This window comes from Camelus dromedarius, chromosome 14, assembly GCF_036321535.1.
Source record: "Camelus dromedarius isolate mCamDro1 chromosome 14, mCamDro1.pat, whole genome shotgun sequence".
Classification (NCBI taxonomy): domain Eukaryota; kingdom Metazoa; phylum Chordata; class Mammalia; order Artiodactyla; family Camelidae; genus Camelus; species Camelus dromedarius.
In genome coordinates, this window is record NC_087449.1 from 13,971,479 (window position 1) to 13,997,369 (window position 25,891).

Sequence of the window (25,891 nt, forward strand, 5' to 3'; positions counted from 1 at the left end):
AGCTCAGCCCCTGGCCGGTGCCTGCTGTGAGGCCCTCCACCCTCCCTCACTGCTCTTTCTAGGGCCTCTTCTACATGCTCTAGAGGCAGACTTCTGGATGTCATGCTTCAGTAGTACTAGGGCTCAGGGACAGATTTTAAACATGATGCAGCCTTCCTGAGTCTTTCTGCAGACACTCCAGGGGCTCTTTTGTGCACAGACATCAGCATATTGGAACTTTTCTGCATTACGAATCTCTCTAAGGCAAGTTTACTAGTCAAGATAAAGAAGTGAAAGGAGTCAGTAAGGATATGAACAGATGCTCAACATCAGTAACCATCAGGAAAATATAAATCCAAACCACCATGACATACCATATCACACCTACTAGGAAGGCTATAATTTAAAAGATAGATGGTAACAAGTAATTGGTAAGGATATGAAGAAATTGGACCTTCATACGCTCCTGGCTAGAAAGTAAAATGACACAACTGCTTTGAACAACAGTCTAGCATTTCCTCAAAAGTCTACACAGAGAGTTATTGTACGATCCAGCCATTCCACTCCTAGGTACAGAACCAAGAGAAATGAAAACTTACATCCATGCAAAAACTTATGAATGACTATTCATAGTTGCATTTTTCATATCCAAAAAGTAAAAACAACCCAAATGTCTGTTGGCTGATGAATGAATAGGTACAATGTGGTATATTCATATAATGGAATATTATTCAGCCATAAAAAGGAATGAAGTACTGATGCATGTGACAGCATGGATGAACCTTGAAAACATTATGCTAAAACAAGCCAGTCACAAAGGATCACAAATTGTATGATTCCCTTTATGTGGAATATCCCAAATAAGCAAATCCATAGACAGAAAGTGGATTAGTGGTTTCCTAGGGCTAATGGGGGCTGGGGACCTGAAGGGTGACAGCTAAAGGGTCTGGGGTTTCATTTTGGGTGATGAAAATATGCTAAAATTGATGATGATGATGATGACTGTACAACTCTCAATGTACTAAAAAGCCATTGCATTGTACACTTTAAATAAGTGAAATTATGTCATGTCAATTATATCTTAATAAACCTGTTTTATTAAAAAGAAGTGGAACGAATGAATATTTCCCACCAAATTATTCCCTGAGCTGCATCACCGGTTGCATAACCCATCTTACCTCCTCCAGCCACCTCTCCCTCCAGCCCCACCTCCTCTTTATTTAGGACCGACAGGATCAAAACCAGCAGCAGCTCCTGAGAGACATAGCAGTAAACTGGCCAGAATTTTACATGTTTTGTTTTATTTGTGAAATAACAAATGGTGGGGCCATTTGCTTAATCATTTGCTTCTTCCTGAAAATTCCTGCCAGAGCCCAACTGCATGCCATTTTTCATTATTTTCGAAGGGATGTTCACCTTACATATTTATTTCTGTTCTCTCATTGCATACTCTAAGGCTCTACTCCATTATGTCAACATTCATATATATTTACTTCTGCTGATTTCTGGTCATTTCTCCAGGTCCTGCCCTCCACAGAGAGGTGACAGCTGATTGTCTTTATAACAGGATCTGAGTGTTGCCATCTGATCCAAGCCTCCTTAGCCAAACTGTCTCCAGCCTCCCTTTTTCACTAGCTAAGCCACCTGTCTTGGACCTGAAACCCCCATTATTAGTCTCTCCTTTGGAATCAGGCAGTGAAGTCCTCCTTGAACTATAAATGTGCCTTGGAAAGGAAAGCATATTGATATACCCCCATGTATGTTCCCCAGTGCAGAGTCAAACACGACAGTTGCTCAGTCATGTTTTTAAAGAATGAGTTGGGACAGTCTGGCACATGCAGCATAATCTAGGGAGGGTGTTGCTGCATGGATAACCTCAGCCCTGGGAAGATGCACAGAGCCAGGGAGAGCCTCAGGGCAATGAAAATCTGTTTACCTGGGTCTCTGAAAGAGGATGAAGATTTAATGTAATAGATCTTTCACTGAATTCCCAATTCTGCCTGTGGTGGGCCCAGGCTCCTTTTTTCCCTGGGACAAGGGTCTTCTTTCTTTATTCCATCTTAATACAATATTATTCTACAATTGAACTTCTGTCATATTGCAGCGGTAGTAGAAGTAGCTGCTCTCCCTTTGGGTACACACCTGCTAATAAAGATATATCTCCAAGCGCCCCCAGATCGAGCAGGGTGCAGGGGACTACCCACTGAAGGCAGGAGAGCTCCTTCTCCAAGGGCCTCAGCAACACTCTGAAGTTTATTAGCATGTGATGTGTCAAATAAAACTCACATCACATTATTAAACAATGGTTACATCTCAGGGTAGGAGCTGAACATATTTCATCGTTTCCACTGCTGTTAAATAAGGAGGTTGCCCTCAGCGGCTCTTGACAAGTACAAACAGTCAAATCATCACTGGCCTGGCACTGAAGTTAAGTGGCACCTCTTTCTCCCATGCACAAGCTGCTCCACGTGTCCATTTAAAAATTGTTTCTGATGGTTACGATTAGCAAAGGTGAAAGGTTCATGATCCTGCAGCCTAAGGCCCTCCGCTCTGACTTCTATTTCCTGTGCTTGCAATATACAAGGCTGCATTTCTAGCAACGTACAGCCAGAGGGGCTGGCTCTGCTTCTCCGGGGATGCAGAGGCAATGCTGCATCCAAATGTATTGAAGGCTTTGTGTCTTTGGAAATAAAATCCTCAAATCAGGCTGACCGAGTCTTGCCAATTTGGGCCCCAATTTAGGTTGTACTTGGATCTATTTCGAAAGTGAACAATGACCACTCCCTGTGGTGTCAGTAATTGATGATACACAAGCTCTAGTGTGATTGCATGTTTAAACGTTATCTGACATACCACCCCGAGTGTTTCAATCATAGTTTTGGCTGTCCATTTCTTCCCTAAGTGTGCTAATTTTAGCACATTACTACTGAAAATAATAAAGTTTCTATTAGGTGCCAGAAAAATATTTAGCCCCATTACCTGATAGAGAATTGTTTTCTTTTTATAGGACTGTGATGTGGTGATACCCACCTCCTCACTGGCCATGCTGAGTTTCATATGTGATATGACAAGATGAGAGAGAAGTACTAGAAGCTTCTGATCTCTCCGTCATTCGACACGGCCACACCTGAAATATGCTAGAAAAAAATCACAGTGGGCATGATCCTGTTAAAGTGCTTCTTCACAGCAGAGCATCTCTCTACAGCCTAAAGCTTTTTTAAAAGTATCGATACTAATAGTCTACTTAATAGTTTAGAGACATTCAAGTTGTGAGTAATATAACTCCAGCAACAATAAAATCCCACTGTAATGTGGTCTGTTAGGCCACTGGACCACAGTTACGTTTGGCTCTCTCAAATCTAGAACTCCGTACAGTGAAGGCCCCACGTAGATGGTGTTACCCTCTAGCACAGACATCTAAACGTTCCTTAAGCATCCACGGTGGCGTTTCCTAAGCTATCTGTATGTTTGGTCTGCATTTACATTTCTGTATACTTTAGAAAACAGGTTACTTTCTTGTAGTATTAAGTGCATAGATCTTCACACTGAATATTGAAGCCATGTTGAATATTCATTCATTTATTCCCCCAGACATTTATTCAATACTGTAGTGGGTTACATTGTGACCCTCCAGAAGGATGTCCACCTGGACCCTCAGAATGTGACCTTATATGGAATAGGGTCCTTGTAGATGTACTTAAGGTACCATCAGATGGCTTTTCCTTTGGCAAATCCTGCCTGCTGATAGTTTTTGGTGGGCCAGTTATTCTTTCTGCTCCACTTCCTTGAATTCTTTCGCTGGCTTCCTTTATCTTAGTGTATAGAGCCCAAAGCACACTTAACTTTTAGGTTCTGTTTCATGTAATCTGATATATAAGTATAATTTAAGTTCCATTTACACTCAGATACTGATTCAAATGTTTTAGCTTAAAATGTTTTTTTGCATAACTGTATAATATTCCTACATTTTTTCATTTACTGTAGAAATATTATAATACTGTTTACTCATTATTTTTCATGCATGAACTTTTATTTTCCTGTGTTATGGTGGCAAGTACACAGGTTTGGTGTAAAAAAATACCTAAGATTGGAGACACTGTGGTCTTGGGCCAGTTATCTAATCTTCACTAGCCTCAGTTTCTTCTACATAATGGTGTCATGGATAGAATTGTGCTCTCCTAAAATTCAGATGTTGAAGTCCTAACCTCCAGAACCTCAGAACGTGAACTTCTTTGGAGATAAGGTCTTTACAGAGGTAATCAAGTTAAAATGAAGTCAGTAAGGCGGGCCTAATTCAACGTAACTGGTGTCGTTATAGAAAAGGGAACCGTGAATACAGAGACATGCATATGAGGTGAATGGTGTGCAGAGACAGGGAAAATACAGCCAATTACAAGCTAAGGACAAAGACCTGGAACAGATCCTTGCCTAACAGTCCTCAGGAGGAACCAACCCTGCCAGCACCTTAATTTTGGCCTTCTAGCCTCCAGAACTGTGAGACAAGAAACTGCCGTTGGTTAAGCCACCCACTCTGTGGTGCTTTGCTACGGCGGCCCTAGAAAACTAATTCTAATGGCAGTACTACTACTAACCTTGAAAGGTTATTTGAGAAGATTAAGTGTGTGTCAGACATTGCTGATCACGTTCCCTTTTCTTCCTTGCCAGCAGAGCTCTGCTTTTTCTTCAGGTATCAGGAAGAGATCCATTGATCCCAAACATGTGGATGCAGTGTTTGATACAGGGTGAGCACTTGACACAGCTCCAGCTAATGAGAAGTGGGGAGACACTGCTGGTGGGGGGAGGGGTTGGGGTTGGGGTTCCTGGATAAGACAGATGGAGAAACACTGCCCTCTGTCACCCTTTGTCTCAAGGCTTGGAAGTGATGTGTGGGAAGACGTGATGCTTGATAGTGTCACAGCCGCACAGCCATCTCAGAATGTGGGAACGCTGGGGAGGCCAGAGGTGTCACAGAGGTGCTGAGCTGATCAGGAGCTCTGATTTCATTGATTGGTTGAATCAATTCTCATGACTCCCTGTATCCAGACTGCTTGTTATACGAGAAAAAGAAACTTCCATTTTTTGGGTACACTCAGCCAGGGTTTCTCAATCTGAAGCAAGCAGGGCTCCTATTTAATAGTGTGCACTCGTTAAGCACTGGTTCCCTTCCCCTCTGTCCTCCTGTCAAAGCTTCCATAGCTTTGTTCCATTTTGCCTCTCGAGACTTAATTCTTTCGGCTGCCTTGATATCCTGCTTCTCCACCTTTGGTTTCATTAATTTTCTTTTTTAAATTCTCTTCTCTCTCTCTCTCATACACACACACACACACACACACACACACCAGAGTCACCAGCTCAGCTTTTAATATGTGAAAATTCCAGGGAAGTTACAGAGGAGGGAAATGTTGGAGTCCAGAGTAGGCTGCCCCCAAAAGTGTCTCCATGCTCTATTGATTATTTTGAATTAAAGTGACTTAAGAACCGGCCAAGGCAAGAGGGTCCCTCTGGCCGTCCTTTCTGTCTCCCTGAAAGCAGGAAATAAAGTCTCAATTCCCAGAGGAAGATATTAAGTAAGATGTTCACTTCCACGTATGTCCAACATTCTTAAATGGTTTAGTGGGGTTTCCTGGGTTAGGAAAAGAGAGGACTCCTTTACTCCTTTTGCCTGAGACAAGGTGAGTCGATTTCATTAATTTAGAAAAACTGTATTTAGCTTGTTCATAAGCATATTTTGTTCTTTTTCTTTATTCACCTCATAAAATTTGCTTCCTTCAGTCAATTTTCCCTAAACTGAGACCTCCTCTGCTGCTGTTTCAGGGCAACAAAATGATTTAGTCTCCCTGGTGTTTGTTTTTGTGTGACTTAGAGCACAATCTCCTGGGATAAGGACCTTGCCTTTTGAAAGATTTGCCTTATAAAGCATCCTATATACATTTAGGGGCTTAGAAATTACAGATGGAGCGTGCCCAGGGCTTTGGGTAGTGTCTGCAGCAGAGAAAGGATGGGAAAGAGGCTGGAGTCACTGAACAGGCTCTGGCCTTTTCCACCAGAAGGTCAGTGGTTTAATTTGGCTTAAAGTAACAGCAAGCAAAAATCCAAATGAGGAATGGCTTGGATGAGGAGGCAGAGAAGAAAAGGAAAGGAGTGCATTTTAAACTAATTTCCATTTAATATGTTATTGCCAACACTAGAAGGAGGTTAAAAGAGAAAAAAAGAGAAAAACATGTGTCTTCCTCCACCTCCTGGGGTCCTCCCCCCACACCCTTTGGAGTAATCACTGTGTACTATTCCAGAAAAGGTTTATGAATATGTGGCCACATATAATTAGAGATAACATTTACTAGTTTTGCCTTTTTATTTTGTATAAATGGGTTCACCGTAAATACTATTCTGCAACCTGTTCTTTTACTTCAAAATATACCTTGAATGTTTTTCCACATCGATATCCATTCCATAAATGCCTGAGTAAAAGGTGAAATTACTTTCCCCAAATTACCCCTCAGAAAAGGATAATTTGGGGGTTCCTGCCATATCTCTTAGATTATGGAGAGCTTTCCTCATTACTTAATTTTGAACAAAAGATTGTTGTTTGGGAAAGATGCATCAGCCTGAACCAACCTCAGTCAGCAATAATTTTGAATGCTTCTTGAGGTTTCCTGATGGAATTGATTAAAACGAGGACAAAAAATTGATCAGATTAGTTTTCACTCCTGGGAGTAAGAACTCAAAATTTCAAGCTTGACATTGTATAAACAAGCCTTTCAAAGATATTTTAATAAGTAACAGAATAGGCAGTTGTGTTGTGGAATCTCACATATACACCTACAGAATGAGTGATGATAAAGCAATTTTCCTGATGTTATGTGCATGGGTCCTTGCGGTTTGGGATAAAGTTTCTAGTGAGAGCATCATATGAGGGCCAACGAATGCTGCATCTCAAGTAACAGATGGAAATAAGTGAAGTGTACTCTAAAAATTATGTTAGATGGCAGTTTCTTTAATATTTAAATAATACTGACTCAAAAAATGCAAACAGTGAAAACATTTCCAAAGTAATAAGTTGCAGGATATGTGATCTTAAATGTGAGTGTGTAACTAGGTTCATAAATTAAACATAAGTAAACTTTTGACTATTTCATTTATAAGACTAAAAGCATGTACTTTTAAGTTAACCAAAACTTTTAAAAAATCTTCATCCTGGAGAATATGAGATTGCTTTCTACTCTAGGCAACTTCCTCTGAGAGCATAATGGAAGATCTACTCCATTCCTGAGGGCAGCCTAGTATTCTATAATAGAGGTGCACCATGATTTTTTTTGCCAGTTGTCTGTGATGGCCATTTATATTTTATGTTCTGCAATTACAAACAAGGTTGAAATTAATTTCCTCAAATGTATCTACAGGCACCCTTGCAAGTGTTTCTATGGAATAAATTCTTCCAAGTGTAAACTCTGGGTCAATTTATGTTACAGCTGAACAGAATTTTCTATTCCTTTTTTACTTTCTCTCTTGCTCACAAGAAGTTCTATTACTGCAGTACATTTGAGTTACACTATACGCGGCGGTCAAAAGCAGCAAGGGAAATGCTTTATTATCTTATATATTTCCACATGGAAGTCCACAAAGCCCTTCTCCTCCACCCACCCCAGAGCACAGCAGGATCCCACCAGGGGAGGACCTGATACAACTGAGAATCTGGTAGATAAAAATCTGGAGGATGACTCGAAAGATAAAGGGACCATCTGGAGACAGAAAGAACCATGGAGAGAGGAGGTAAGAGAGGGCATAGGAAAGGAGATGAGAGCAGGAGCTCCCTAATTTTCATCTGAGTTGGACTCTGTGTAGTGTGCTAAGGGAGCTGAGAGGAAAAGCAAACGTATCCCCTGGGTTCCGTGTACACTTTGTTTCTGGTAATGGGACTCTACGTTCACACTCTGCCAGACAATATGCGTATTACTAAGAGGTAATGAGAAATACTGCCCAACTGCCCTCTAGAAAAGCTGGTTCAAATTCTACCCTCACCTAGAATTTCCCCCATATCCTCTCCAATGTTTTGTATCATCGACCTTTTAATTACTGCCAATGAGTGAAAAATAATATCTCAGTGGTATTTCTTATACATAATTTTAAGTATCTTTTCTTGGTCGTTGACCAATTCTATGTCTTATTCTTTGCCTATTTTGTTTTTGGTTGTTTATATTTTTCTTATTGATGTGTAAAGATCTTGTTGCATATTGAAGGAAATTAATGCTTTATCTGTCAAGTGGGGCAAATTATTCCATTTGTTATTTATCTTTTTATGCTGTCTAGTTAATTAATATTGCTATACGGAAGATTTATATTCTTATGTTATTGAATTTATCAATTACTTTTCTTACATCCTCTGTTGTGAAGTGCTGTTATATTTTAAGGCCAGCTGGTTAATGTATCAGAACACAAAAGCAATCAGAATCTCATTCTAGCCAAGTGATTTTGGACAAGTCACATAAATTTCAATGTTTCTTCCTCTACAGAGAGGAAACTTAATCCTTCTGTTTTTCTCTGCTGCCCTGAGAAATGAATGAGGCAAGGTTTATCAAAGGCTCTTGACCCTACACGGTCTACATGAGTGGTAAAGTAGTTTAGATCTGCAAATAAAGCAAACAATGTGAAGCATTTTTAGAAACTGAATTCTTCCAAAATAAACACCTGAATTAGGAAAAAGTAATGCAAATTTGTGAGATCAACTAAATAGTTTTCAAAAAATGAAGAGGATTTTATGAAAGCTTCTTTCTCCTGTTGGTCAAAACTCCCCCAAACCATCCTGGATACTGTAGGCTATCAGGTCACCTTAGTGACCCTCACAATTAGAAAGTTCCTTTATGTGTGGTGTCAGTAGTGGAGACTGATAGTTAGGGAAAAAAAAAACCTAATCACTTAGTCTTTAAAAATTTTTTTAACTTAATTTTTAAAAAAGTTATTACATTTTTATACAATTTTTAAAGGTTACTCTCCATTTACAGTTATTACAAAACATTGGCTATACACCTCATGTTGTACAATACATCCTTAAGCCTATTTCATACCCAATAGTGTGTGTCTCCCACTGTCCTATCCCTATATTGTCCCTCCACTTCTCTCCCTAGTTTGTTCTCCATATCTGTGAATTTGCTTCTTGTTTGTTATATTCATTAGTTTGTTGTATTTTTAGATTCTATATATAAGTGATATCATACAGTATTTCTCCGTCTGACTTAGTTCACTTAGCATAATGCCCTTCAAATTCATCCATATTGCTGCAAGTGGCAAAATTATGTTCTTTTTATGGCTGAGTAGTATTCCATTATAGATAAGATAGATAGATAAATGTTATTGATATATGTTGCTGATGAACACTTAGGACACTAACCCACTAACCCACTAACCACTTACTCATCAGTTAGGGGTTCTAACCAATTAAGAACAGAAAGAACAAGCCAGTTGGTGATTACAATAGAGCATTAGTTTTATGGGTGAGTAAAAGCACAGGGGAATGTGGAAGGACTTTCTACCACTGTCTCTTGGGAACTCATGGTTCTGACTTGGCCACTAGGTACAAGCAGTAATACAGAGATCAAGAGGGAAGAGCCCTGGCCGGGCTGCCAGAAGCAGCTCCTGTGTGGCCTGCTTACTGCACGGAGTCACAGGGGCAAAGCCCTCAGAGTGGGACAGACTGGTGTGCAGGGCCTGGAAGAGCTCAACCAAAGGGTGTGAGTTGTTACCCTGCCCTTGACTTGCCTGGTAAAGACACTCGGGCTTTCTGTATTCTCCCATTTCAGATGAGCCCTCCTCTGGGGAGAGTGAGGACACTAAGAGACACTAAGAGACTGCCCATGTTGAGGAGGTGCTGAATGGACTCCCTTGTCTTCCATTGGAAATATGAAGATGGACAGAAAGAGAGAGATCAGTATTCATCCCCTAAGATTATGGGCTTTGATGCAGACAATCTTAGCTTTGAATCTACCAATCCTCGCTGGGCAGCTTTAGGCAAGTTACTTAAACTCTCTGACCCCTAGCTGCCTCCTCTCTAAAATGGGAAATGAATACCTACCTGCCAGGTAAGGGAGAGAATTTTAGAGACAATACATGTAAGGCACTTAGCAGAGTAACTGGAGCAGAATGTGAACTCCATAAATGCTAGCTTTCCTTCTGTATCTCCTAAATCCTTTATAAGGACCAGGCTTAGTTTTGCTTCTTCACCTTAGTGAAAGCGAACAGCCACAGATTAACCTCCCATCACGGTTTGGCTTCATGTTTTTGAAGTTAAGCAATACCATTTCTCTCACCCTCTTCCACTGGGGCCCAGAATTTCCAGCCTTGGACATGACCGTGGCCCTCTTCAGAGCCCTCCTCTCATCCTCTTCATTTCTCTTCTTTGTGGAGCAACAGACTGGGCAATGGGCTCTGCTCTCAAAGACCAAGGAGACGCAACAGGCACAGGGACAACAGACTTCCATCCCCCGGCCCACCTCTGCCCCCCCCCCCCCGCAAGGCTGCCCACAGGTACACCTCACCCCCAACCAGGACCTGGAGAGTCCCTTTCTTTGAATTCATGTGGTGTCAGTGACTCCTCATTTCCTACCCTTCCAGATACTGTAGCTCCCCTTCCTCAGAGAATCCTAAATTACAGTTATTAATGCTCCTGACTAGGTCCCCTGAAGAAAGCAGACCATCTGGTACCTCTGGCGAGGTTTCAAATTGTAATTGTTAAAAAATGAATCCCCCCAAATAAATTAAAAATAAAGGAACAAATACCAAACTTTTCAGTTCTTCACCCATGTGAAGAAGGCAGATGGCAGAATGGCCCCAGCGCTGGAGAAAGCTCCCACCTGAGGCCACAGAGCAGTCAGCCTTAAAGGGCAGTGACTTCAGGATGCAGACATATGGAGAGGTCATTTGTTTCTCATTTACCCAACAGATAAGAATATGGAAATAGTCTCAGTCCATTTGTTTGATAGGCCTCCTAAGCCAGTGATAAACAAATCAATACAATTAGTTTTGGCTCATCATCATTAAGGAAACTTCACTGCTGGGACCTAATTTAATTGTACCTCTTGCTTCACAGGAAAGGAAACCTCTGGAGATGGGTGGCTTCTCTTGGGGTTGTAGTGGTGTGGTAAGGGGTGGGGTGGCTCAGTGTCTGTATGACTCCTTGAGAACAGTGTGCATATGTAAGACACAGCTGGGGTCTGCCCAGGATGCTTCTAAGTGCTCCTGCTACAAGTTCCTGGGAATTCATTTGAGCAAATCTGCATTCTGTGTGAAGCGCAGATATAACAATGCTAACAAATTGAAACAATGAATAAAGGTTAAAATGAGGATGTCTAATCCAGAAATGAAATCAAACCAGAAGCCAGAATGCCTGGTGTGAGTCCTCCACATCCCTCTGTGATAGTGACAGAGTTACAGAGCTGCCTTTTGCCCCAGCTTTTCCAGCTGTCTCTGGCACATTACGGCTAATAGGCAGCTAATTACTCTGCAAACAAGACCTGTGAACTCAGTGTTGCTTGTACAAAGCACTCTTTGGACCAAAGCTAGTTCTTCATAGACTTAAAGGTCTGTCTACATCTCAGATGGATTATTTCGTATGGACGAGGACCCATTTCACATCTTTCCACTTCCTCCCCTCACTTCCAAGTAGAACGCATCTTTAAACATTAAAGAGATGGTTGTCCAATTAGAATAGTTGAAATTTTGATTTGGAAGTGATCTTAGAAATATCTGTGTGGCCAAAATCCTAAGTTTCAAATTAGGAAACTAAGGCACCGAGTAGCCAACTTATTTGCCTAGGTTACCCAGCAGGATGTGGACAGTTTGGTACTTGAATCTAAAACTCCGTTGGAGGGTTCCCTCTGATACAGCCTAACAAGTCCCTATTTCCAAAATTCCCTGCTAAGGGAGACAAAAAACAAAATGTTTTAAAAGTTGAATTTACTCTTAACTTGTAGTCCTTTCCCACTGGGTTCCACAGAGATCATCAATGAAGAAAAATTATTTGTCCAAGATTAATGCAGCTTCTAGCGCACAGGAGCCAGTAATCAATTAAATTTTTGGAATTGACTTCATGTCTCTTTCCTTTTCTAAGTACAGTGAGATACATGTTGATTTAAAAATCCATATTTAAACATATGTATATTACAACTTGGAGGTGAGTTACCTGAAAGTCTCCTGACCTTTATCAGACTGTGATGTGAGAAATAATTTTTTTTATTAAGCTAGTATAATACAGGGACTGATTGTTACAGTACATAGCATTATGTAACCTGACAAATACGCAAGACTTTTCACATCATTGTTTGAGATTATAAAGGCAGCCATAGCATAGCTTCCAACCAGAGAAAGAAATTCTCCCCTAAGCACCTGACTAATTCATATGCAACAATATTATGACAAGTATACTGTGATTTTTAGCACCCTTCTCTAACAATAGCAAAATTAACTCCTTCTGTTATTCAGAAGGAGTATTTATTCACTCCACTTTCTAACACTAGTAAAAATGTTTATTAAGTAAGTACCTAGCACACACACAATACATGCACTCTGTGAAGGTTAATCTTATGTGTCAACTTGACCAGGCCTCAGGGTGCCCCCAAATTTGGTTGAACATAAATCAGTAGACTGGGTAAAGCAGACTGCCCACTTCAATCACCCTAATGTGGGTGGGCCCCATCTGATCAGTTGAAGGGCTGAACAGAAATAAAAGAATGATCCTCTTGTGAGTAAGAAGAAACTCCCCCTGTCTTTGTATTCAATATTGGCTCTTCTCGGGCTTTGGGCCTGTAGGCCCTTGGAATGGAGCTACACATTATTGGCTCTCCTGGGTCTCCCATCTGCCAACTGCAGATCTTGGGACTTGTCAGCCTCTGTATCACGAGAGCCAATTCCTTATAATAAACCGTATATATATATTCTATCCTTTTGGCTGTGTTTCTCTGAAGAATTCTAACACAGGCCCAATGAGTGTTTGTAAATGAACAAATCGATTAGAAAACTTAATTCAAGAGACTTGACAGGACCAAAATTTCTTCCAAGAAAGAAAAACAACTTGACGTAAAAACAGGATTCTCCAGTAGAATGTCAGAAATGAGACAGTAGATATTTAAGCTGGTATGGGTCCTAGAAAGCATAGGAAGTGATTGAGATCCCACTTAGGCCTCAAAATGGATGGGAAATGTATTCAGAAAATGGAACTAGAGCTGTGTTCAGAAATCCTACCACCAAGATTGAGTCTAGGTTGTGATAAACACCAAGACATTTTGACGGATATTCTACTATGTGAAAAACACCATAGAGCTGCAGAGATTTACAGAGATATGAACATAGACCCTACTAAGGGCCTGGGCAGAGATGAAAAAGGAGATCTGGTAAGAAAGAGGGGCAGATCTGGAGGAGTGGGACAGCTACATGCACCTGCTCATACGCTCTGAGGAAATGGCCCTGCACCCATGCAAGATTTTCAGATTGTGCAGATTCATGGTAATCTGCTGTCAATTTGAAAAGTTCTGAATGACCAAATCCAACATCTCTTCTTTTAACACACATGGTAAAAGAACAATGTGGGCCAAATAAATAAACAATACATGTTAAACCTGTTTTGAAATCAGAATACACCATACAATAAAAAGACAGAACTGATACCAAATGTTTGCACTGTCTTTTATTCTGAAAAGCTGGAAACACACCTATATATGTTATCTCATTCAAAGCAGGGACACAGGTATTCCTTTTGGTCAGTTCAGAAAGGCTCACATTTTAGAAAACTAGAAGCTTTCAAAATAACAGGGCACATTTGAGAAATAATCAAAATCAGGAACCAATATTTAAGAGATATTAACAGAAAATCGGGAGTAAAAGGTAGGTTTGAGCAGAGACACCAGGGAGCTGACGAGGTGACAGCTGTAGTTTCCGTCTTTCTTTCAAACTAAAATCATCTTTCTACCTCTGGTACCCCCTAAATTCTCTTGCTGTACAAGTCCCACTCCAAAGTCAGTTTTCTAGTGTTGTCCCCCTGTCAGTTTCTCTCCGCCTCTCTAGGTGTGCCCCATGCCCTGAGTCTTTCAGACTTCGCCAGATCTAGATGGCACAATCTACCTCTCGAGCCACCTGAAAAACTTCCAGCACAATAGTTTTTATAACAGATATTCTTTACTTCCAATGACAGCATTCAGTTTTGAAAAGTTGCTGAATGATATAAGCAATTGAAAACAATCTAAAATTGAACTTAATATGGAATAAAATGATATATAAAAGTAGGTCTACTGGTATTTTAGAAAAAAGTCAACAAATTTAAGACAATGTCAACTCTCCGCTCCACATACCCAGCCCATCCCCTCACAGGCCCAGCCTTCAGGGGGAAGTAAGCGAATAGGGTTATAGACAATCCCAGGGCACCAGGGTGACTCTCCTTGCAGGAAAATCAGCTAGTTGGTGGAACAGGTGATGAAACATGGCTGATGAATGACATTATACTGACATTACTCTGCATCAGATGTGCAGTAACCCAAAACTTCTCAAACTCCTGTGCTTACTACTCTTACATATGTATTTACCACCCCATGCAAATCTCCCCCTTCTGCATTCTCTTGAGCTCATCTAGATTCCAGCTCAGGGTTTCCTTGGGGGTGGCTTATACTGTACTCTAGGTGGTCCTATACCATGGACTACTTTCATGCCCAAATTAGGTTTGCATAACTATTTCCTTGTATTATCATGGTGTTACAACACGGTGGGTAGTTTGGTTTCCTAAGACACTTTGTATAGTATGGGTGTGACTTAGTGTTTGTGACACGTGGCTGCAAATCAGTTTTCTTTCAAATCACTCTAAGCTTTTATTATCCAATAATCAGGTATCTAGTTTGCAATAATAGATAATGTTTTTTCTTTTTAATTTTTACTAAGCTCTTATTTTTAGGTCTGTATTTTGGTTTCCTTTTGATGTAAGACTCTTTTTCTCACTTAAGCCTACTTATTCTAAAGCATCATTAAATCTACTATTTTATTTTACTTCCCATTAATTATGTGTTTTATTTACTCAGTGTAAGGATCTCTTGGTAATTCTGTAGGCCTATAGAACACCAATAAAATTATTCCTATTTATTAACTCACTGGGCCTCCAGTCCATTCTTAGAAGGGCAATGAGTTAACTCACTGGGAGGGAAAGAGCAAAGATCATGGAACGAGAAACCCTAACTAGCCACAGTGCAGGTTACTAACTTGTCTGAACCTTAGTTTACTCATCAAATAGGAATAATAATTTATGCTGCAAATGCCATGGGATAGTTGTATACATTAAATTGTATACTCGTATCAAGATGTCAAATTGGAAGTTTTGGTTGAACACTCAGCTTTTGTAGATAAGATACCAAAATGATTTATGAGATAAACGAGCCTCCTGGATTTGAAAAGGAGACAACTAAAACCAACCACATAATCTTAAGTGAGTTGGCTATGCAGAATATAAGAGGTTTGAGGCAGGAATTTGAGTGGGAACTTCTTCAGCAAGAGCCTTCCCCAAAGGGGTGTTTACCCCTTCACATCCAATCAAGTGAAAGAAACTTTGACAAGACCACTTGGAAACTTGGTCTGTGTCCCCTGTATGGGACATGTAGTGAACTGGCATCCAACATCCAGTAGCAACAATGATCTGAGAAGTGTCTCTCAGAGTTTCCTAGGGCAAAAGTTGTAAGAGCATGCACCTTAGATTAAACATACGCCATGTAAACAAAGGAACCAGAATAAGGTTGTGTTAGTCCCATTGTATTCAATAGGGCCTTTGAGATGGGAAAACTCCCCAAATAGAAGCTGGGGGTGGACCTTTTACCCTCAAAGGGAAATGAATCATCACCTGTATCAGGAGAACTGTGCACTTGAGTGGTTCCCATCACTGAGCGCCGTGGGGAGTCCCAAGAACCCATGAAAGTGTTCCGTGAGGAAGAGTGTTAATCGGCCAGGCCCAGGGGGCATGAGGCCAGCCTGTAGCAGAAGTGGCCCTTTAAGAGCTTGCCTCTCCGCCTTACCTCTTGCTCCAATTCCAAATGGTCTATAAATAGCAGCAGGCTAGTGCGGAGAGAAGCAAGAGTGGAAAAGAAACCAAATGCATCACATTTTCAGGCTGTGGGCCCACTGGGAGCACAGACAGTGGCTGTAATTTTGAATGAAGTTGGCAGGTTTGACTATTACACGGGACTGGACATTTCAAGTACCAAACTGTGATAGTATTTTGTTACCTAAAGTGACCAGAATATTTTTTATTACTTAAGAAATATCAGAAAACTCATGGGTATAGCCAAGCTGAGGTTTCATGCAGTGGTGGAAAAGAAACTGAAAATACTTTAAAGAGAGAGGTGACAAAATAATTTTATTATTATAGTCCACAAGTCATCAGTTTTCAAGGCACTTACAATATACACACTATATACATATATAAATATATATACTATATAATATTATGCTAAAAAAATTGAAGTCTCTACAGAGACAGCAACATAAAATAGATGAGAACTTCTAAGGCCAACCCATCATGTCCAGATTTTCAAAAAACAGTTCTTTGATCCTAGAATTTAATCCCCACTCTGAGAATCTGAGAGGGTCCAGAGTGCAGAGCAAGGGAGAAAAGGGGTGAAGGAATTTCATCAGAAAGCTCTGGCTTTGCTGAATCTCTCTCCCCGCTTCTACCCCAAGTCTGGTGAGGGGATCTTCAAACCATCACTGGGAGATCCGTAGGCTGTGTTTCCCGGTCAGGAGTTAGAGAAGACTCGTGCCTAACTAACCCGTGACTAACCAGGCTGCCCTCTCCGAGTCAACCAAGGGAGGGATATGAATGTTTCCCATGGAGCAGATGAGGTTCACATGGGATAGAGAGAGAAGTGTGGGGTTTTCTTACATTATCCCTAAGAAGTCTGCCTAGAAGACTCACACCACGGATATGTACCCTCCAGCTCCTAAGGGCTGAGAAAAGAGCCACAGGAGACCATCTAGACTAGAATATGCTTAAGAACATGCTTAGGATAAGGGTCCAGAAGAAGGGGCAAGGGGGAACCTCTGAAGGGCCCACGAAACCTGCCTCAACCAGGCAGGTCACCTTGAACCACCTGCCAGACTCAGAAAACTAATAGCAAGTGGAGCTAAGGTACTGCCCCCTTAACTTCCCTCCCATCTCATCCAAGCCTGAGCTGAGGTGATCTGAAACAGCAGTTATAAGGTGAGGAAAGAGATGAGCAAAGGAGAGCAGAGAAAGGGCCTAAGCCCATGGGCCCTTCTCGGACTGCACGGCTGCACCTGGGGCAGGTGAGAAGACTGAACCTTAACTCAAGTTCAGAGTTTTGATTATTCCATAGAACTGGAAATCACAGTTACTGAATTGAGACTGTGTTTGTGACTTTAAGGCATTTTAGAACCGTTTTACCCATGAGTGAGCAGAGGAATTATGGAGCCTACTAGAATTTTCATCCAGGAGCAGAGAAAAAGAATCCCTTTCCAAAAAAAAAAAAAAAAAAAAAGTAAAAGGATGGTAGAAAACAAAATTTGCACTTGATTGTATAATAATCAGCAATAATATACTACAATGGCTAGAACAGTCCTGGCATATAGTAGGTACTCAACAAACATTTATTCATTGAATAAATGAATAACAAGTTAGTTTCCCATATATATATGGATGGACACACATGCAAACACACACACCAGCAGCTCTGGAAACCATAAAGCTTCCTGTAGCAATACTTCCAAATAAATACATTGTAATAGTAATTATTAATGGTGGTAGTTTCCAATTCCCTGCAATCTTGATAAGCAAGGGTTGCCATGGAAAGCATTCATCCATTCACCACCCATCCAGTCACTAATTTAGTGCTGACAAAACAACTGCTTCCTTCCAGGTACCATGATGGGCAGTGGAGATATAACAATGATGCAGCTCCTGTCTTTACAGATCTCACTGTTCAAAAGGGGAAGACAGATAAGCAAACAAACAATTGTTCTCAGAAAGCTTGAAATTTTGACTGGGGAGGATGAGAAAGCAGAAGAAAGATGATTGCAAAACAGCCCATGAGTGGAATTTGCCTGGGCCTGCTGAGTTCAGGCCAGCTCCTGGCCTGCATAAAGGGCAGCGTGGGCTGGGGAAACAGCAGACCCAGCAAAGAACAAGAAGGGGCAGAGGCGCCAAACAGGCACTTTGCTGTCTTCACAAACGTGTGTAGCACTGGTTCTGGAAGCAGGAGCCAGGTGGTGTTACAGAATCACGGACACATGGCAGGTGTTAGCATGGGCTAGAATGGATGGCTGGGGGAGTACGGGGGCCAAAGGCAAGAATGCCTCGTAAATTGCCTTACATTGCCTTGCATTCATTTATGCAGTCATTCATTCAGTAAGTAGTTATTAAGTGTTGGCTCTGGGCCAGCCCATATGCTCTGGGATGGGGGCTCTGGAGAAGTGTCCACGGGAAGCCCACCCTGGTCTTCCTGTTCCTTAGCTACCTCTTCTTGTCAGGGCTTCCTGTTTTACCGCTTTCTTAGCAATTAAGAACACAGGCTTGGAACGAACCCTATCTGAATTTTGTCTAGGTGACTCCAGTCAAGTTATTTAATTCCTCTGAACCTCATTTTCCTCAGGGGTGGAAATACTATAGTAAAAGTGCCTCCTTGGAGAGCTGTTGAGTGGATTCAATGAGACAATGCACGTGAAGGAACTGGCGCATTTCCTTGCATGCAGGAAGGCCTGGATAAAGGTTAGCTATTTATCATGACCATTCTCTTCATTTCTTTTCTGCTCTGCTCCCTGGGAAATTGGGCACTTTATTCTACTCACTACAAATGCTGTGGTTAAAATATTCCTACTTTGTGAAGCCATTTAATATTGGCATGTGGGATATCTCCTCTGTTTTCCTCTTAATCAGTGTTATTGTTAACAACTCAGAAGCAACACAGTGATTATGACTCAGAAAGAAGTGAAATCTCAGGGGCTCATAACCTTTCAGAAAATGAAAGCTCTCTTGGGCTGCATTTCCGCATGCTAGCTCTTACTGCAAAGGTGAGTTTTGTGTGCGAGTGTGTGAAGAAAATTTGATAAAATTCTCTTTGACAAATTTCTGAGTTATTGGAGCATGAAAAAAGGTGTTTCTCATCCCTTGAAAGAAATTCTAGGTGCCTTTTTCAGTGCATGAATATCTCAATAAGCAGCTTGATTTTAAAATGTCAAACTTGCCACAGAACTTGGTTCTTGGGTAGGACAAACGCCTTTGATTTGTTTGAAGAAATTTGATTTGGAAATGGCCAAGTGATTAGTTGTCAGGACTAAAGCTTTGAAGTCAGAGTATGGATTTCTATTATAGGCCCTTGCAGAGCCCCAGACATTTGCATGTAAAATATTTCTAGAACTTTTGCATATGCTTAGATATTAAAATAAGCACGCTTAATGCATTTATAAGATCCCATCTGTCACATACACAATGCACTTTAAAACGCTACCCAATGAGGAAATATCATCTTGTTGTTTAACCTTGATCAAACAGGAGAACGAGCACAGTGCTGATGAAATATGATGGCTGAAGTCCTAAATACACAGTTGTATTTAATTCTGTACATTGTGCATCGGGGATGCTGTTAAATAACGGCTCTTATGAGATCTCCATTTGAAAGAGACTCAAGAATGTGGAGCAGAACCAAAGAGAGTCAAGAATCATTCAAGCACAAAAACAGAAGCCCAAAAAGGACCTTGGAACATCCAGTCCACTCCTGAGGTTACAGATCTGCGGGATGTTAGGTTGGGGGGAGACCCACAGGAGATCACCTACTCTGAACCATTCATTTTACAAAATCAGGAAATTGGGGTCCAAATTAGTTTGTTAAAACCTTATTTGTGCTGTTCTTTCAGATATTCAGAAAATTCTACAACTTGCTCTAGCAACAAATTCGTGTGCTTAATCATCAGGAAGCTGCAACTACCTTAATTTTCTCCAATTAGGCCTATTTTCTTGATGTATGTGGATTTAAAATAACAGTACACCATACATCTCTGTTAGTGACTAATGTTAGAACATGACGCTATGACAAAATGTTAGAAATTGGATATAATTAATCCAGAGATGAGAAAACTCACAGAGGACCTAACCAGAGTTTTTCAACAGATTCGCAGTTACAACAGAAATATATGTATATGTGATACATATGATGATGTAGCATCCGAAGGGTTAAAAGTGAGAGCTTGGAGCAGAGGATGTAAATCCAAGCTCTGTCCCTTACAAATTGTGAAAATGGGCAAATTATCTTCTCTAGGTCTCTATTTCTTTATAGATAATACCAATGGATAGTATTGAAATAATGTCAAAAAAAGGACTCAGAAGAGTGTCTAGCCCATTTAAACACTCACTATATGATGTTTTGATTACTGTTACTGTTATATACTATATTTGCAGGGTAATAAAAAAGGGAGCGATTACCTTTTATCATTACCTTTATTATCTCTAACATGTTATTTAAGCTTTATGTTATTTTAAGCTGTGTACACACATAAGACTTTACTGCTATAGAGTTTGAATGACTAGTATTTGGGGTAGGGCTGAGGAAACTCTTAAACAGATTACAGGAGGATTTTTTTCCTCCTTCTTCCTCAGACATCAGTGGTGTGACAGCGGCTAGAGGTACTGTGTATCCCATGCAGTGGAACAGACTAGGTGACATTTTAGTATTTTTTACCGTGCTTTCCTAATCTTTGTCTATCCAACATCATCTTTGAATTCCATCCTATTTTCTTTGTTTCATGAAGTATTCAATTCACTCAAAAGAAACTTAAGAACAGATATAGAAAGCCACACATACAAGGCTTGTGTCCAATCTCAAGATCCAGTTATAAGAAAGAGCTATTATTTTTATCTTTTTTTCAGAAACACAGAAGATAAGTCCTGCCTGTTATCACTAGAGACTCTAATTTATCTGGGTAAAATGAATTCTAAATGTTTATTGATAGTGGTAACTCTTATGCAAATCTATTTTGGATCGGTAGTTGAATGTTAATTTGCACCATAATGAAAAGCAAATCCTCTAAATTCTCACTCTTGTTATTTAATACAAATTGATGTCACAACATGACCCAGTAAAGAAAAAAAAATATCTTTCTCTATTACTTCTATTTGTTAGTTTCACACATTTAATTATAGACGTAGGAGCTGTCAGTTTTGTTGCTTTTATTAACCAACAACTACAGACAACATCAGTACTTCAGGTCAGTAAGTTATGTTAAAAAATGTGATTTTTTTTTACAGGTGGATTGACCAGTAAAATGATAATTTGGATAATAGTGTTTGACACTCAGAAACTCAGGGGAGTCCTTACAGGCCAAGGAGGGGTAGCCAGGATCTTGTTTGATTGTATGATGTTATGTGAAGTTGGGGGAAAAAAGAAGAATGTTGACTTTGTCTCTACATTCCAATAACCCCCTCCAAAACTGATTTCCTGGAGTAAGCTTTTCTGATGATATGAAGATCTGTGTGGAGTGGGCAGTGTTTCAGTTCTGCTGTATGTCTCCAGAACAACATTTTAAGCATATCGATACTGTGCTGGGGAGGGTATTATGAATTAGTGAACAAGAGAAAGGGCTACAGACACAAATCTGACCATACAGAGAAGAAAGTCAACCAGAGAAAAGAAACCTAGAGCCACATGGCTGGGAAAATAATGGTGCTGGGAGTATCTTCATCTTAGAGCAGGAAAAACATTTCCTGTTCATTTCATGTCATCTTCTCTCATGGGTATTAAAAGCCCATCCTTTGTCTGAAGGGAGCTAGAGATACTGGGCTGTATAGCAAGGAACCTGACTTCACTGAGGAGTTGAAGTCTTTCTAGAAATTACCTATAATAGATCAGCCATAACAGAAAAGCCTGCATATCAAACATGGGACTGGTATTGGTTTTACCTGGGATTCCAAAAAATTTCCTGAGAAAGTAAACCAAAAGGGCCTCCAGAAATCAGAAAAGGATGTGCTTGCAAAAGCGCAAGACAGGTGGTCTACATCCAGTGAAGAAACTTCCCTACCCCAAACAAAATAACTTTTGACCACATGACATGCAGTTTAAAAGGAAATTAGCCCAGACCAGAGAAACAGAATAGGATCAGATGAGGTTAGGGGGTGAAACACGCAGAGAGGGTAAGAATGAGAGATCATCCTCCACAGTGAGTAGCAGGGCCTGCAGGAAGAAGCAGCCACAGCTCCCTGTTCACCACTCCCCTCTACAGACCCTTCCAAAAAGGACCATGCTATGGATTAGTCTGGTTCAAAGACATCTTCCTTGGCCACAGGCTCATGTAGGCTTCCAATGCTGAACACAAGTGATAAAGGACAGAGCCCATGAAAGAGCAGTATCTTCAGAACAAGGTATGGAGTAAAATGATGAGAGACCTTGTCTTTCATGTTCATTCTTTGTCGCTTGTACTTAGGAGAATGTCTGGCACATGAGAACTACTCAATAAATCTGTGTTGGGTGGATGAATGACTGAATGAAGCGGTGAGTGGAGGTTGGAGCGTGTTCTGTCTTTTGGTGTGACTTTCGCCTTGAGAATAGATAGAGCAAAGGGCCCCAAGAAAGCTGGGAGAGGCAGACCGAGCCAGCTCTGTCGTACGCAGTAGGACAAGTGTGCTCAGGCTCTCTCCACCTTGAGCTGTTTCTCTTCCCTGATAAACGTGCTCTTCCTGAGCCAGCCTTCATCCCCTATCAGATGTGCATGATGCCAAAGGCCTGGGTTCAGTGTAGGCTAAGGGTAAAAGGAACAAAAGAAGCTGCTTGCCCTAATCTGCTCCAGGCTCTATGTTTTACCAAGATCAAGCCAGCCCAAGGGCACTCTGCTGGTCTAGCCTGGCTCCCACAGGACCAGGACCTCAGCTAAGGTGCCACTCAGACAGTGGGTCACAATTCCATCTGCCTCTTTTAACATAAAATATTGGATTCACCAAAAATAGGCTTGATTAAAACATGAGACAATATTTTGGAGTACTTAAAAATATTTCTCCTTTTTCTCTTTGTAGTCAATGGAAAGTAGAAAGATAGGACAAAGAGAAGTGAGAAAGACACTACTGGTATTTCTGAGAAAGCATCTTGGAACACAAGTCAGAAAAGAAAAGCTCAGGATAATCCTAGATCATGGCTTCCAGGAGAATATTTCTCTCCTGGGTCCACAGAGAGACAGGAGCCAAGGCAGGTGCAGAAGCTGAAAGAGACACTAACCACTGATGAGGATTTCCCTTCCACTGGTTGATTAAAAATGTCCTGCAAACCCCTCATCGTGAAGGGATATTCAAGCTACTTGCATGCAGCACAGATAGATCTGAGGGCGGCCAATGGTCTGGGCTAACCAGCTGTTCATTTTCATAAAGGGAAACATGATTTTCAGTTTAGGGTTTTAATGACAGCTTGTGCCTGATGCCATAAAACCCTGTATCCAAACTGCTCCTCTGAGGAGGAGAAAGAAATTTGTGCAAAGCACAAGGATGTTGTTCAGAACTAATGTGCTGAATGGTCTCCAGTCCTGAAAATCATACCTAAGCTTATTGCATCTCAATGATGGCCCTGTTCCAACAAGGAAAGCAATTAACAGTCTTATTTAAGCCGATGTATGTCTGAATCAGAATATTTTCTCATTCTTTTTTTCAATACTTATTGGCATAAGGACCCCAGTAACAAACAATACAAATTTACACTAGAGCAGGGTTCTGTGAACGACAGTCTATGGGTTAAATTCAACCAGTGTCCTGTTTTCATATGTGCTAAGAATGGTTTGTATATTTTTAAAGAATTGTATAAAATAACAGAAAAGAAAATGAGATAGAGATCATATGTGACCAGCAAGGCAAAAATATTTACTGTCTCATTTTTCACAGAAAAAGTTTGCCGAATCCTGCAACAGAACATTGTTTATTTTCTTTCATCCAAAATTATGAATAATGAAATGAGGAGGAACCAGCATGTCAGTTTTGGTTTGCCTGAAAATTTACAAAGATTCTGTGAAACAACAGACTCTGTCCCCTAAGAGGGAAATCTTACAGATACATATACATTACAAGTGACCTGTTATTATATAATATATTAAACAATCGTCACATTTAAATCACTGACTGAATACACTCAGACTGTATTTCCTTATGTTATAAACATTTCCGAAAAATTACCTGAGTGATGGGACAAAAATGACAAATTAGCACTAATTCTAATGACTATAGGAACCACCCACTGGGCCCTTACCAGATTAAGTGCTTCACATCCAATATTCCACTGATTTTCAAACAACACCCTGAGCCAGGTACTCTCCTCATTTTACAGATGAGGGGACTGAGGCTCACAGGGGTTAATGGCATGTCCAAGCCTCATGCTCAGTAGTGACGGGACAAGGATTTGAAGTCCATTCTAACTAACTGCAGAGCATAGGCAATAATCTTTATACTATAGAATCTCTACACAATACTGGCTCGCTTAGAAGAGATGCAGTATACTTGATTTTTCACTCTTTTTTGAGCAACCTGGCAAATGGGAAGTCGTAATATTGCCTGCTAAGTGGATTGCAGCTTCCTCCCCTGCACACAGACACAGCCGTCCTGCTCAAGACACAAAAGCGCCCTTTCTGAAGGTTTAATAATCCATAAAAGGAAAGCATCTCTTGTCCTTTCTTTGTGATTTAAAAAGCTGAGGTTAGGGTTTCTCATTTTCATTTCAAGGGAGAAGTTTTGAACGATGATCATTTTAGTTGAGTGTGTGTGTTGGGTTTCTTATTTTCACTCAAGCAGTGCAGCCTTCCTGAGGTGAAACGAAAGTAAGACGCAATCCCATAGGACACTACGTTGCTTTTTTTCCCTCACATGTGACCTCTCCCTCTTCTTTATTTCTCCCTTCTGCTGGATGGCTCCACCTTTGCTACTGAATATGGGAGAGAGAAGTCAGAAAACACCCTTTAGGCTGGGACAGGAGGGAAGGAGAGCTGGTTGCATCTTTTTGTTTGACACCACTAACAGCTCCAGCCCCGACTAGGTCCTCAGTTTTCGGCCTGTGTCTCTAGCTGCTACTGGAACACGTTTACAGGGAATTTGTGCTGTCATCAAAAATAACAACTGCAAACTGGACTTACCTTCCTCAAGAATCCAGTTCTTTATCTAGACATACTGCTGTCCAGATAAACATTATTTCCCAGAAGTAGCATTTCATAATAATCTTTTTTTATTTTCTCCTCTGCACCCCCATCCAATCACCAGGTCACACTGAACATGGCCACCTAATTTTCCCCCACTTCTCTTTCCATATTTGCCAGCTCATCTCCTGATTATGTCCAAGGGCTTTTCATTTGACCCTCTGCCTTGAGACTCTACCCCTTCACATCTTACTGCAGCGTAACAGACCTCTCAAAATTCAGAGGCTTAAAGTGATAACCACCATTTATCTGCTGATTCAAGGGAAGGGGACAGACTCCATTTCTTGATGGGAAAAGTGACAAAATAATATTGCAAAGGGCACGTAGGGTGGGAAGGCTTTTTATGTGACCATCACAACAAGATAAAATCCACAGTCTAGCACTTATGTTTCCACGTTAATGGATTCCGGTCTACTCTAAAACAGAATGGTCAGTCCTATACAAGTGAATTTCATATCCATAACTATATTCAAGGACAGATTAGGTGGCACAGGGATAGGATCTAACCCAACTAGAGAAGTCTACCTTCCTAATAGCATTGCAAATTTGTAAGAAAGAGAAAGATGATGCAATAAATCAAGAAAAGTATGGATATAAGCAATAATTTATTTGTGGTGAAGAATCTTTTTTTTTGGTTGGAAAATTATTTTAAATTCTTAACTTCGTACTGTAGACCACAGTCACTTTCAAATGGTTCCCCTTAGGCTTGTCATCCCCTGGAAATGTTTCGCCT

The 25,891-nt window shown here is 40.7% G+C and overlaps 1 protein-coding gene across 10 annotated transcripts in view; it reads right to left on the reverse strand.

Moving 5' to 3' along the window:
- The window catches only part of ST6GALNAC3 (ST6 N-acetylgalactosaminide alpha-2,6-sialyltransferase 3), a 548,516-nt gene that overhangs the window by 166,882 nt on the left and 355,743 nt on the right, over positions 1–25,891 (reverse strand). Inside the window, exon 4 of one of the 10 annotated variants that reach the window (XM_064493442.1) lies at positions 3,010–3,116. The exons of 8 other annotated variants lie outside the window; for them this stretch is intronic. In XM_064493442.1, the coding sequence (XP_064349512.1) occupies positions 3,014–3,116 (103 nt within the window). In that variant the 3' untranslated portion in view covers positions 3,010–3,013. Of the gene's footprint in view, positions 1–3,009; positions 3,117–21,189; positions 25,890–25,891 lie in introns of those variants that run through there. One more of the 10 variants, XM_064493445.1, reaches the window with a different exon arrangement.